The sequence below is a fragment of the Stomoxys calcitrans genome, chromosome 5 (genome assembly GCF_963082655.1).
Source record: "Stomoxys calcitrans chromosome 5, idStoCalc2.1, whole genome shotgun sequence".
Taxonomy (NCBI): Eukaryota; Metazoa; Arthropoda; class Insecta; order Diptera; family Muscidae; genus Stomoxys; species Stomoxys calcitrans.
In genome coordinates, this window is record NC_081556.1 from 52,862,520 (window position 1) to 52,874,934 (window position 12,415).

The 12,415-nt window shown below is 40.8% G+C and overlaps 1 protein-coding gene across 1 annotated transcript in view; it reads right to left on the reverse strand.

Annotated features, from left to right (window-relative positions):
* The window catches only part of LOC106091627 (matrix metalloproteinase-2), a 422,071-nt gene that overhangs the window by 35,451 nt on the left and 374,205 nt on the right, over positions 1-12,415 (reverse strand). Inside the window, exons 2-3 of the mRNA XM_059370227.1 lie at positions 7,904-8,044; positions 6,874-7,028 (exon numbers count right to left, since the gene is read on the reverse strand). Coding sequence (XP_059226210.1) covers positions 6,874-7,028; positions 7,904-8,028 — 280 coding nt within the window. The 5' untranslated portion in view covers positions 8,029-8,044. The remainder of the gene's footprint in view (positions 1-6,873; positions 7,029-7,903; positions 8,045-12,415) is intronic.

The window sequence follows — 12,415 nt, forward strand, 5'->3', positions numbered from 1 at the left end:
ATGCCATAGAGGAGACATATTGAGATGTTTGTTTGAAATGAAATAACGGCTAAAAGGAGACATCATACCATTACGAGTACATTACAGTACTAGACAACTCTGTGTCTCAATTAGAAGTTACTGAAGCAACTAATATGATAGTACTTAAATATAAGGCCACCGTAGCGCAGAGGTTGGCATATCTGCCTATAGCGCTGAACGCCTGGGTTCGAATCCTGGCGACATATCTAATGCTGGCGATATTTGGGAGGTACTGTGCCATTTGGTATGGCAAAATGCAAATGTTGCCCATGAACATTCCGTTCGGACTCGGCTTTAAAAAGGAGGCCCTTATCATTGAGCTTAAACTTAAATCGGGCTGCACTCGTTGATATGTAAGAAGTTTGCCCCTATTCCTTAATATTTAAACTGCCAAATCATCTGCTCCTTCATTCCCCCTTACTTCGCTGTGGCCCGGTACTCATCCTCATAGAAGGCGCTAATCTCTTTTTTACACTTCAACAAGTAAAAGCGTGCTAAGTTAGGCAGGGCCCAATCTTATATACCCTCCACCATGGATCGCATTTGTCGAGTTCTTTTCCCGGCATATCTTCCTAGACAAAAAAAAAAGGATATTAGAAAAGATTTGCTTATCTATTAGAGCGATATCAAGATATGGACCAGTTCGGACCACAATTAGATTATATGTTGGAGATGTCAGCCAATTCGAATGTGATTTGCGCTCTTTGGGGGCTCAAGAACTAAAATAGAGAGATCGATTTATATGGGAGCTGTTTCAGGCTATAGACCGATTCAGACCATAATAAACACGTATGTTGTTGGTCATGAGAGGATCCGTCGTACAAAATTTCAGGCAAATCGGATAATAATTGCGACCTCTAGAGGCTCAAGAAGTCAAGATCCCAAATTGGTTAATATGGCAGCTATATCTGGTTATGAACCGATTTGGACCTTATTTGGCACAGTTGTTGAGAGTCATAATAAAATACGTCATGCAAAATTTCATTTCCAAATCGGATAGGAATTGCGCCATCTAGAAGCTCAAGAAGTCAAGTCTCCAGATGGGTTTATATGACAGCTATATCAGGTTATTGACCGGTATGAACCATTCATGGCACAGTTGTTGGATATCATAACGAAATACTACCTGCAAAATTTCATTCAAATCGGATAAGAATTGCGCCCTCTAGTGGCTTAAGAAGTCATTATTCAAGATCGGTTTATATGGCAGCTATTTCAGGTTATGAACCGATTTAAACCATGCTTGGCACAGTTGTTGGATATCACAACAAAATACTTCCTGCAATCTTTCATTCCAATCGGATAAGAATTACGCCCTCTAGTGGCTCAAGAAGTCAAGATTCAAGATCGGTTTAAATGGCAGCTATATCAGGTTGTTGACCGATTTGAAGCTAACTTATCGCAGATGTTGGAAGTAATAGCGAAACACGTCGTACAAAATTTTATTCCATTCGGATAAGAATTGCGCTCTCTAGAGGCTCAAGAAGTCAAGACACAAGGTCGGTTTATAGGGAAGCTATATAAAATTATGGACCGATTTGAACCATACTTGGCACAGTTGTTGGATATCATAACAAAACACGTCGTCCAAAATTTTATTTCTATCGGATAAAAATTGCGCACTCTAGAGGCTCAAGAAGTCAAGACACAAGATCGGTTAATATGGCAGTTATATCAAAACATGGACCGATAAGTCCCATTTACAATCCCAACCGACCTACACTAATAGGAAGTATTTGTTCAAAATTTCAAGCGGTTAGCTTTACTCCTTCGATAGTTAGCTTGCTTTTGACAGACAGACGTACGGACGGACGGGCGGACTGACGAAAATGTCACGACGATCAAGAATATATATACTTTATGAATATTTCGAGTAGTTACAAACAGAATGACAAAATTAGTATACCCCCATCCTATGGTGGAGGGTATAAAAATGTTCGGGACCCTACCAGCATACTGTCTGTTCACAATCGACGTTCTTGCGTTAACACACACACCACCGCAAACACTCTGTGATCGCCTGGATCTCTGTGTTGCAGGACTGTATTATGGTCAGGCAGTCTAAAACAGATCTCAGTACCTGGGTTCTCAATGTGGATCCGCAGTCCACCCTATCCTGTAGCTTTGATCCATCCGATTAGCATGAACTTTCATGTGTCGTGCTCCTATCCTCTTTACATTCTCATAGCCTCAGTGGCTGCCTCACACTTAATCTGTACGGCTATGGGTCGGATATCTAGAAAAGATCTCAGTGCCAAAGTGGGCGTGGTCCTCATGGCCTTGCCTATGCCAAGACAACATGTTCTCTGAATCTGTTGTATTTTCCTTACGTTGCACTTTTGCTCCATCGCACACCAAACTACTGAGACATAAGTAAGTATTGGTCTAATCATGCTCTTGTAGAACCTCGGATATAGTTCCCATCATCTGTGAGCTTGCTCGGTGCGCTCCTGGGTGTGATATTTCCAATTAAATTTTTCGTCAAAGATCACTCCCAAGTTTTTGACCATTTCAGATATCGACATTGTTTTGTTGAGGAAACGTGGTGCTTCAAATTGGCCCAATTTCGTCTGCGTCGAGAACAAGCAGATTTCAATCTTCTCTGGGTTTACATTGAGACCCCTAGGTCTAGCCCAGTCGTATGTCATCTCCAAGACCCTTTCGGGTTTCCCTTAGAAGTAAAGGGTGATATTTTAAGAGATATAGGAATGTTTTCCAAAAAAAAACACATAAAATTCAAAAAATTACATGAAATCTTTATTTTAATCGATAGTACGGTCCATATAATTTAATGTTTGAAGATCATTTTAAGCAAGTGTTGACCGTTACTGCGCCTCAAATGGACGCTTAGACCAATTTTGGCATACTCTTTCCAACATTTCAGCTGGTATCTCACGAATAAATGTTTCAATGTTGTCTTCCAATGCGTCAATTGAAGCGGGCTTGTCTGTATAGACATGAGCTTTAATATAGCTCCACAAAAATAGTCCAAAGCCGTTAAATCGCACGATCTAGGCGGCCAATTGACCGGTCCCGCCTCGCAATAAGTCCGTTGCAACGCGTGCTGTGTGGCATGTGGCACCGTCTTTTGGAAACCACATGTCATGCACGCCAAGCTCTTCAGTTTTGGGCAAAAAAAGTTGGATATCATATCACGGTAGCACTCACCATTCACAGTTACGTTATGATTCGCCTCATCTTTGAAAGAAGTACGGTCCGATGATGCCACTTTTTCAAAAGAAACTGTGACTTTTCTTTATGTATTGGTAGCTCTTGCAATGCTTCTGGCTGATCTCTCCACAATCGACAATTCTGCTTTTTTACATACCCATTGAGCCAAAAATGAGCTTCGTCTTAAAAATGGAAGAAGCGCGCTGAACTTTCTTTACAGAGCTTGTATTTGGATAATAAAATTCAATAATTTGCAAGCGTTGCTCGTTTGTAAGACGATTCATGGTTAAATTATAAACCAAACTGAAGATTTTCGACGTTGAAATAAAACACGAAACGTGAGTGAGCTTTTTAAACCTGTGTTGTCAAAAGGATAATAGGTAAAAAGTCAGTCTTGGTCCCGATAACCGCCTACACCCGACTGGCGCTATAGCTTCTATATAAACTGATTTCTCGATTATATTTTTTTGTTCTTTCGCAATTCTTAACCGCCTTGGCTGAATATTTGCACAATGAGTTCTTCTATGACCTTCAACCTTAATGCTGAGCATGAACTGAATTGTTTCATAACCTGGTACATTAGATTTCTTAAGCTCCTACAGGAAGCGATTCTCATCCAAATGATGACAAAAATCCATAGGACTAATTGTTTGCCCGAAGGTTAGGTTAGGTTGAAAAGAGGGTGCAAATATTAATCCGCCCATGCCACTATGGACATACACCTAAGCCAGTAATCGGGTTGTTGTGCGCTCTAAATACAAGAGAAAGCAACATCGAAAAAGAGAATCCAAGTTAGGAATTCCGCGCTACTTACAAAATCCTTATTTGTTTTCAATACCACTCCCCTAAGTTGGTTCATGTCTGGTATTGTGTCGCATGCCCTATACATGCTATCACTTGCCGCACCGATAAGTGAGCTCGTAGTTCTATGTGTCGCGTTATAATACCAATAGCTATACTGACCTCCTTCTTGCTTCCTTTCAGTAATAGCTTCGTCTTCTCACGATCTGGATCGCCCCATAGGATTTTCGCCGTCCTACCGACCGTTTCTCTGTTCCACAATGGTGCGTGCGCATTAGTCGCCCACTCCCTTAACTCGGACTGCGTCGACCCGAAAGGGTTCGGGTTAACCAAGTTTATTGACGGTAGTCCTCTGGCCTTCACCGCCAAATCGTCTGCCCTTTCATTTTCCCAAACGATGCGGATTTTGCCATCTTCAGAGAAGGCGTTAATCTCCTTCTTACACTGCAAGACTGTTCGTGACCTTACCCACCTGGTTGTTATTGGCCTTATGGCAATTTTACTGTCGGTAAAGATGTTCACACTCGACTTCCTCGCGTGAGCACCACACCACTTCACGCATTCCGTGATCGCCCGGATCTCGGCCTGCAGGACCGTCTTATGGTCAGGCAGTCTAAAACAGATCTCAATCTCTGGGTTCTCAATGTAAACCCGTAGGCCCACTCTGACCTCTAGCTTTGATCCATCCGTGTAACATGATCCGGAAGGCAATACTAGGGTTCCGTCAATCCAAAACTGTGGCGATGGCAGCAGTGCCTCGCACTCGACTTCAAGGTTCATCTCAGGTATCCGATCAGAAACCTCTTCCCTTCCTTCCAGGTTTCCTTTCTTCGCCTCGATTATACCGCGATGGTATGAGCAGCTCCCATCCTCTATCCATTCTCCCATCGCCTTAAGTCTCATAGCCGCAGTGGCTGCCTCACACTTAATCTGTCAATGGGATATCTGGGATATCTAGAATAGTCTCCGGTGCCCTAGTGGGCGTGGTAATCATCGCTCCGCCTATGCCAAGACAACATGTTCTGTGAACCTGTTGTATGGTCCTTATGTTGCACTTTTTTTCCATAGCAGTCCATCAAACTACTGAGGCGTAAGTAAGTATTAGTTAGTCGGCCCGTCTACATAGTGCCCAACATCTGTGAGCCTTTTCAGTACGCTCCTGTATGTGACACTTCCAATTCAGTTTCCTGTCCAAGATCACACCTTAGTATTTCATCTTGTTAGATATCGAAATCGACTTCTTGAGGAAACGTGGTGCGTTTAATTGGCCCACCTTCGTCCTCCTCGTGAACCGGCATATTTTAGTCTTCTTTGGGTTAACATTGAGACCTCTGGGTCTAGCAGAGTCATATGCCATATGGAAGACCCTTTCGGCGCTTCTGCATAGCTCGTTCGGATCTTTACCCCTTAGAAGTATTATATCATCGTTTGCGTAGCAGACGGTTTCAAATCCCTCCTCAGTCAGCATCCGTAATAGGTCATTTAAGGTGGTCACCCATAGGGGTGGTGATAAAATGCCCCCCTGGGTGGGGTGGGGTGCCCTGTGCCACTTTCTCCCTTATATTTATGCCATGGAACACACAATTTATACACCTGTTCCTTAGCATATTATCCAGTTTCTAAGGACTGGGTCCACCCGGTACTGGTCTAAGGATTGGATCAGTGTGTCGGTCCGCACATTGTTAAAAGCCCCCTCGATGTCAATGCAAACCGCCAGGGTGAACGTTTTGGCATCGAAGGATTCTTCTATTTTATGCACAACCTCGTGCAGGGCAGTCTCCACCAACCTTCCCTTAATATAGGCATGCTGTTTGTATTTGAGCAGTTCGCTGGATGTCATACTCTTTATCATGGTGTCCACAATACGTTCCATGGTTTTGAATAGAAAGGACGTACGGCTTATGGGTCTGTAGGCCTTTGGTGTCTCATAACTTGCCTTGCCGGGTTTGGGTATAAACGCCACCCATGCCTCCTGCCAGGCTTTCGGAGTATATGCAAGTCCTAGGCACTCTGTGAACATTTTGGCCAGACAAGGCGCCAGACATAACCCTTTTTAATACCCTCCACCATAGGATGGGGGGTATGCTAATTTCGTCATTATGATTGTAACTACTCGAAATATTCGTCTGAGACCCCATAAACTTCTAGAGGGCGCAATTCCTATCCGATTTGGTTGAAATTTTGCATGACGTATTTTATTCTTACTTTCAACAACTGTTTCAAATAAGGTTCAAATCGGTTTAAACCTGATATAGCTGCCATATAAACCGATCTGGGATCTTGACTTCTTGAGCCTCTAGAGGTCCCAATTATTATCCGATTTGCCTGAAATACGTGTTTATTATGGTCTGATTCGATCTATAGCCCGATACAGCTCCCATATAAATCGATCTCTCTATTTTAATTCTTGAGCCCCCAAAGGGCGCAATTCTGGCATTTTACAAAGGTCTCCAACATATAATTTAATTGTGGTCCAAACCGGACCATATCTTGATATCGCTTTAATAGCAGAGCAAATCTTTTGCCTAAGAAGAGATACCGGGAAAAGAACTCGACAAATGCGATCCATTGTAAAAGGTATATAATATTTGATCCGACTGAACTTAGCACGTCCTTACCTCTTTCTATATCCTAGGTGATAGGCATTCAAAGCTCGTCCGGGACAAACTTTATGCCTTTTAAGTTTTTCTTGGTCTATATGAATGTACACACCCACTCTAGTAACAAATTTTGGCAACTCATCCCACTCTAAAGAGGAGTATCAATCTTTCCTTATATTTATGGGCTCATAAGGTTAATTTGTCTGGTTATATCAATTTAAGCATTTCCTCTTTCTCCCCCCAAATTTTCTTACAAAGTAATTAATTTGCATCTACTTACCAATAACGGCATCTTCATAATTGGGCTGCGGATCGTAAGACCAATTTTCGTCATCATCAAAATGGGCATCACCACCCCGTCCCACGCCTGGATAAAAGGCATGGGCCAACACTAAACCAGGCCCATCAAATTTATAGCCATCGCCGTGATCACGTCTGAAAATACGCATAGAAATTTCAAATTATTAATGGCCCGGCAACGGGAATGGTTGTGGTGATTGTGCGCGGAGGAGGGGCAGGGGCGCTAACAAAAGATTAATTTTAAAATTGTGTAAGTGTGTGAAAACATTTAAAATGTGCTAAAAGGAAAAAAGTTTAAATAACTTTCTCTTCATTTTATTGACTAAATCTAGAGCAATAAATCAGAATATTTTGTAGAGGGAATGTGGGGGCTTTTCGGTGGCTTAGTGTGGTGCCAAATGTGCTATTGATGTCTGTCACGTTTTAACCGTGGCGAATGAGTGATGGAATTCCTCACAAAGTTTTTATAACCCATACGTCACCGCGGAGGGTGGTGGCACAAGTTTGCCAATGCAGAAAGTTTTGACTGACAATATACATATGAGCACGACTTTGGGATATTTTCACAAATGTGCCTCAAGGACACAATTCTATTTACAGATTCAACATGTTCGCGGTCATCAAGAGATTTTTTCTTCCTGTGTGGAGGCGTTCAGATGGAAAGAAACTAAAATTATTGCATATTAAAGAATGGGAAAATTAAATTTTAGTTAATAAATTTTTTTATGACATCATGGTGTTAAAGAAGTAGATGCCTGTAAAACTGAAACACTCAAACAAAGCAACTAAATGTTGCATACATCAATCACTTTTGAAGTCATTAAATGCTTAGAAATTCTTAAAAACATTACTCAAACAAAATCCAACACTGGAAAAAAACGCTGTGATTTCGTGATCAAAATACGCTGTTATCAGTCCTTGGATTTTACTTGACTCGAAGAAAATTGTCCTTTGTTTATCAATATGACTCATGTATTTGATTTTGTATATGATTAATGTGTGCTACTTACTTGGCGAATAAGACTTGTATGTCTGCCTCAGGACTGTATACTTCACGGAATGTCAGCTTTGAACTGTTCTGCCAGACATTCAAAGCCTTTCGTAAGGTCATGCGTACCAGACCAGCATTGGGCATTGTTTGGTTAACCAAACTGCAAAGAAAATATTAAAAATAAGTTAAGTCGATTAGTATTAAATAAACAGCATTGTTTTTTTATTCTACGTCATGCATTTCGATTATCTCATACAAGAATCATTAGTAGCAAAGGTGAAGTTTAGTTTTCTAAAAAAAAAAAAAAAAAAATAAAAAGGCATTAATACTCAACTCCTCGGCTCCTTCGTCATTATCATATGCAAATCAAAATCAAATGTGCATTATTTTTACACCCATATCAGCTATATCCAAATATGGTCCGATTTGTACCAACTCAACTCACTTTCTCAAATTTCATCAAAAACGGATAATACATATGGCTTTTAAGGGCCTTAGACCTTAAATCGGCAGATTGGTCTATAGGGGGGCTATACCAAGATAAAGTCCGAAATAGACCATCTTCGAATTTAAACTGCTTAAGGACAAACAAAAAAAAAATCTTTACAAAATTTTAACACAATATCTAAATATTTTTAAAGCGTGAACAACAAGGCAGCAGGAGCCGACGGTTTACCCGCTGAACTATTTAAGACCGAAGGCGACACACTGATAAGGCGTATGCATCAGATTTTTTGCTCAATCTGGCTAGAAGAACGCAAACCCAATGATTGGAACCTCAGCATACTATGTCCCGTACACAAGAAAGGAGGCAAGACGGAATGTGCCAACTACAGAGGAATAAGTCTCCTCCCCATCGCATACAAGAGACTCGAGCGTACTGTGTGACAGATTAAAACCTAAAGTCATTGAGGTAATTGGACCACATCAATGCGGCCTTAGACCTAGACCAGATAGTCACACTGTGCAAAATCCTGGAAAAGATCCGAGAAGGACATATCAACACCTTCCATCTTCTTGTTGACTACAAAGCCGCTTTCGATACCCCATCACATTCAAAGGTATTTCAAGCCATGTCTGAGTTTGGTATCCCTGCAGGATGACACTTGCCGTTACTCAGTAATAATAGGAAAGAATATCTCCGAACCATTTAATACCAAACGAGGTTTCAGACAAGGAGACAGCCTATCGTGTGATCTCTTTAATATCCTGCTGGAGAAGATTATACGAGATGCAGATGTGAATAGATATGGCACACTAATCACAAGAGAACACATGCTACTCGCCTATGCCGACGACATCGATATCATAGGTCGATCACCGGAAGTAGTAACTGCAGCCTTTGAAAGAATCGAAAGAGTGTCAGTGGAAATGGGTCTGGCAGTAAATGGAGATAAGAGGAAATGGATGGTTTCAACTCCCAAAACGCGTTGTACGACCGAGCAAATGGAGAAAGTTGGGAACCACAGTTTTGAGATAGTCAGTCAACTTTATCTACCTCGGCACCGCAGTAACCGAAACGAAAGACACCGGTGTTGCGATGAAGCGAAGAATAATACTGGCAAACTGATGCTACTTTGGATTAAGTAACCAGTTAAGAAACAAGGCCACCTCTGGAAAGACGATGATTACACTATACAAGACACTGACACTACCCGTGCTGTTATATGGTTCTGAGACATGGGTACTTGTGAAAGCAGATGAGAAAGTTCTTGGAGTATTTGAGAGAAAGATTTTTCGTAAAATATATGAACCATTTTGGGTTAATGGAGAATATAGGCGTCGTATGAACCACGAGCTGTAGGACGACGATAGCATAGTTACACGCATTAAAATACAACGGCTGCGTTTGCTAGTTTATGTTGTCAGAATGGATGAAGAAGCTCCAGCAAAGAAGTCTTTTGAATGCAAACACGGTTGTACACGCAAACCGGGACGACCAAAAGCCCGATGGAAGGATCAAGTGGTGGGAGACACCTCGAAACTTGGTCTCACAGATTTTAGAATGAGCGCAGAAGATCGAATCGCTTGGAACGCTTTTCTACGTTCGGCTGGTGGAATAAATGTTCTGCCATAGCCAATTAAACAAACAACATATATATACCGATCACTGGGTCTTGGGCTCATAAAAGGAGCATTTTTTATCCGATTTTCTGGTAATTGGTAATTGAAATTTTGCACAAATACTTTTTATTAGTGTAGGTCCGTGTGGGATTGTAAATGGGCAAAATCGGTCCATGTTTTGATATACCTGCCATATAAACCGATATTGGGTCTTGACTTCTTGAGCCTTTAGAGGGCGCAATTCTTATCGGATTGGAATGAAATTTTGCACGACGTGTTTTGTTATGATATCCAACAATTGTCCCAAATATGGTTCAAATCGGTTCATATTTTGATATAGCTGCCATTTAAACCGATCTGGGGTCTTGACTTCTTGAGCCTCTAGAGGGCGCAATTCTCGTCCGGTTTGACTGAAATTTTGCACGTAGTATTTTGGTATCACTTCCAGCAACTGTGTTTATTATGATTCAAATCGGTTCATAATCTGGTATAGCTGCCATATAAACCGATCATGGATCTTGACTTCTTGAGCCAATAGAGCGCTCAATTCTCATCCGATTTGGCTGAAATTTTGCATGAGGTGTTTTGTTATGACTTCCAATAACTGTGTTTAGTATGATTCAAATCGGTTCATAATCTGGTATAGCTGTCATATAAACCGATCTTGGATCTTGACTTCTTGAGCCAATATAGCGCTCAATTATCATCCGATTTGGCTGAAATTTTGCACTTAGTATTTTGGTATCACTTTCAACAACTGTGCTAAGTATGGCGCAAATCAGTACATAACCTGATATAGGTGCCATATATATGGATCTTGGTTCTTGACTTCTTGAGCCTCTAGAGCGCGCAATTCTCGTCCGATTTGACTGAAATTTTGCACGTAGTGTTTTGGTATCACTTCCAACAACTGTGTTTAGTATGATTCAAATCGGTTCATAATCTGGTATAGCTGTCATATAAACCGATCATGGAATTTGACTTCTTGAGCCAATAGAGCGCGCAATTCTCTCAATCCGACTTGGCTGAAATGAGGTGCTTTGTTATAATTTTCAATAACTGTGCTAAGTATGGCGCAAATCGGTACATAACCTGATATAGCTGCCATATATACGGATCTTGGATCTTGAATTTTTGAGCCTCTAGTTTTCTATTGCAATTGGTATTCATCGTTTCTTCTGCAATTTCATACAATAATATCCAAAATTTTGTGTCGCTTTAAATGTTAACTAAACCACCTTACTATAAAATGTACTTAAAAATTAAATTTAAAAAGCTTTCCGCATTCATATACCACAAAAGGGTTTTTGCATTGAAAAGAGAAAAACGAAAACTTATTCACCCAGATTTGTTCATGTCCTACATTGTGAGCCGGATGTGTTTGCTGCTGTGTTTTTATGAGCAATGCCAAACCACACCTGGGGATTGATGTAAAACTGGCCATGCATAAGCAGACCAACTTGCAAATCTACCGCAGAAGCATAGAAGAAATGAGAGCTTCAAAAATATAATTAAGCTCCCACAGATACTACTCCCACCTTGCTACGTTGGCACATAAAGGAAAAGAAATGCTCCATATCCATGGATGTAAAGGTTGTGGAGGGCACAATGAGTGTATTAAGCACCTGAATCCGAGAGTAAATGAAAAGCAAATTAACCACAAAAGCCAAAGAAACAAAAACAAGTCAAAGAACCAAAAAGATGGCAAAAACTTTAAACTGCTTCAAACCAAAACAACAACAACAACAACAAGCACAAAAGCAAATAAGCAATAACAGTTGCAACAAACGAAAAGTAGCAAAACGTAAAAAAAACCAAAACAAAAAAAAAAAAAAAAAAAAAAAACACAAAATGGACCAAGAAACGGAAGTGGAAAACACATCGTCCTTTGCTGCTGGATATGACCACTGGACATGGGTGTTCTACTAATTTGCATAAAATTCGAGAACATTCAAGCATTTCACAGTGCTTTGTTTCACTCAAAGCCACGAAGAATAAAACCCAACGGAGTCAAGGGAAGTCAAAGAGGGACACTACCATAGCCGAGCAGGGACTTTCGATTCCAATGCACATGTGTGTGTGTGTGTGTGTGGGCCCAGGTGCAACACAAATTGTGGCAAAAATTGACAAACCAGGGAAAACAGGTGGTTAGCAAATGAAAATAATATGCCATTTAAATATGTGAAGCAAATCTTTTTGTCAGACCACACCACACGAGGGTTTAGAAGCGAGATGCCGCATGGATACAAATGGTCCAGCAACGAACACCCTCAAACCCATACATGGCCACATACAAATATACATACATATACATTGGCATATGTGAAAGCGTTTGTTTGCTTGAAAACATAACGAAATGCTCTCAGTTTCATTTGAAAAAATTTAATCAAAGCCCTGAAAGGCTGGAATGTGTTTGCAACAGCCTTATTAGCCGTCGGAAAAGGGTCAGTGAAAATAGGATTTTTAT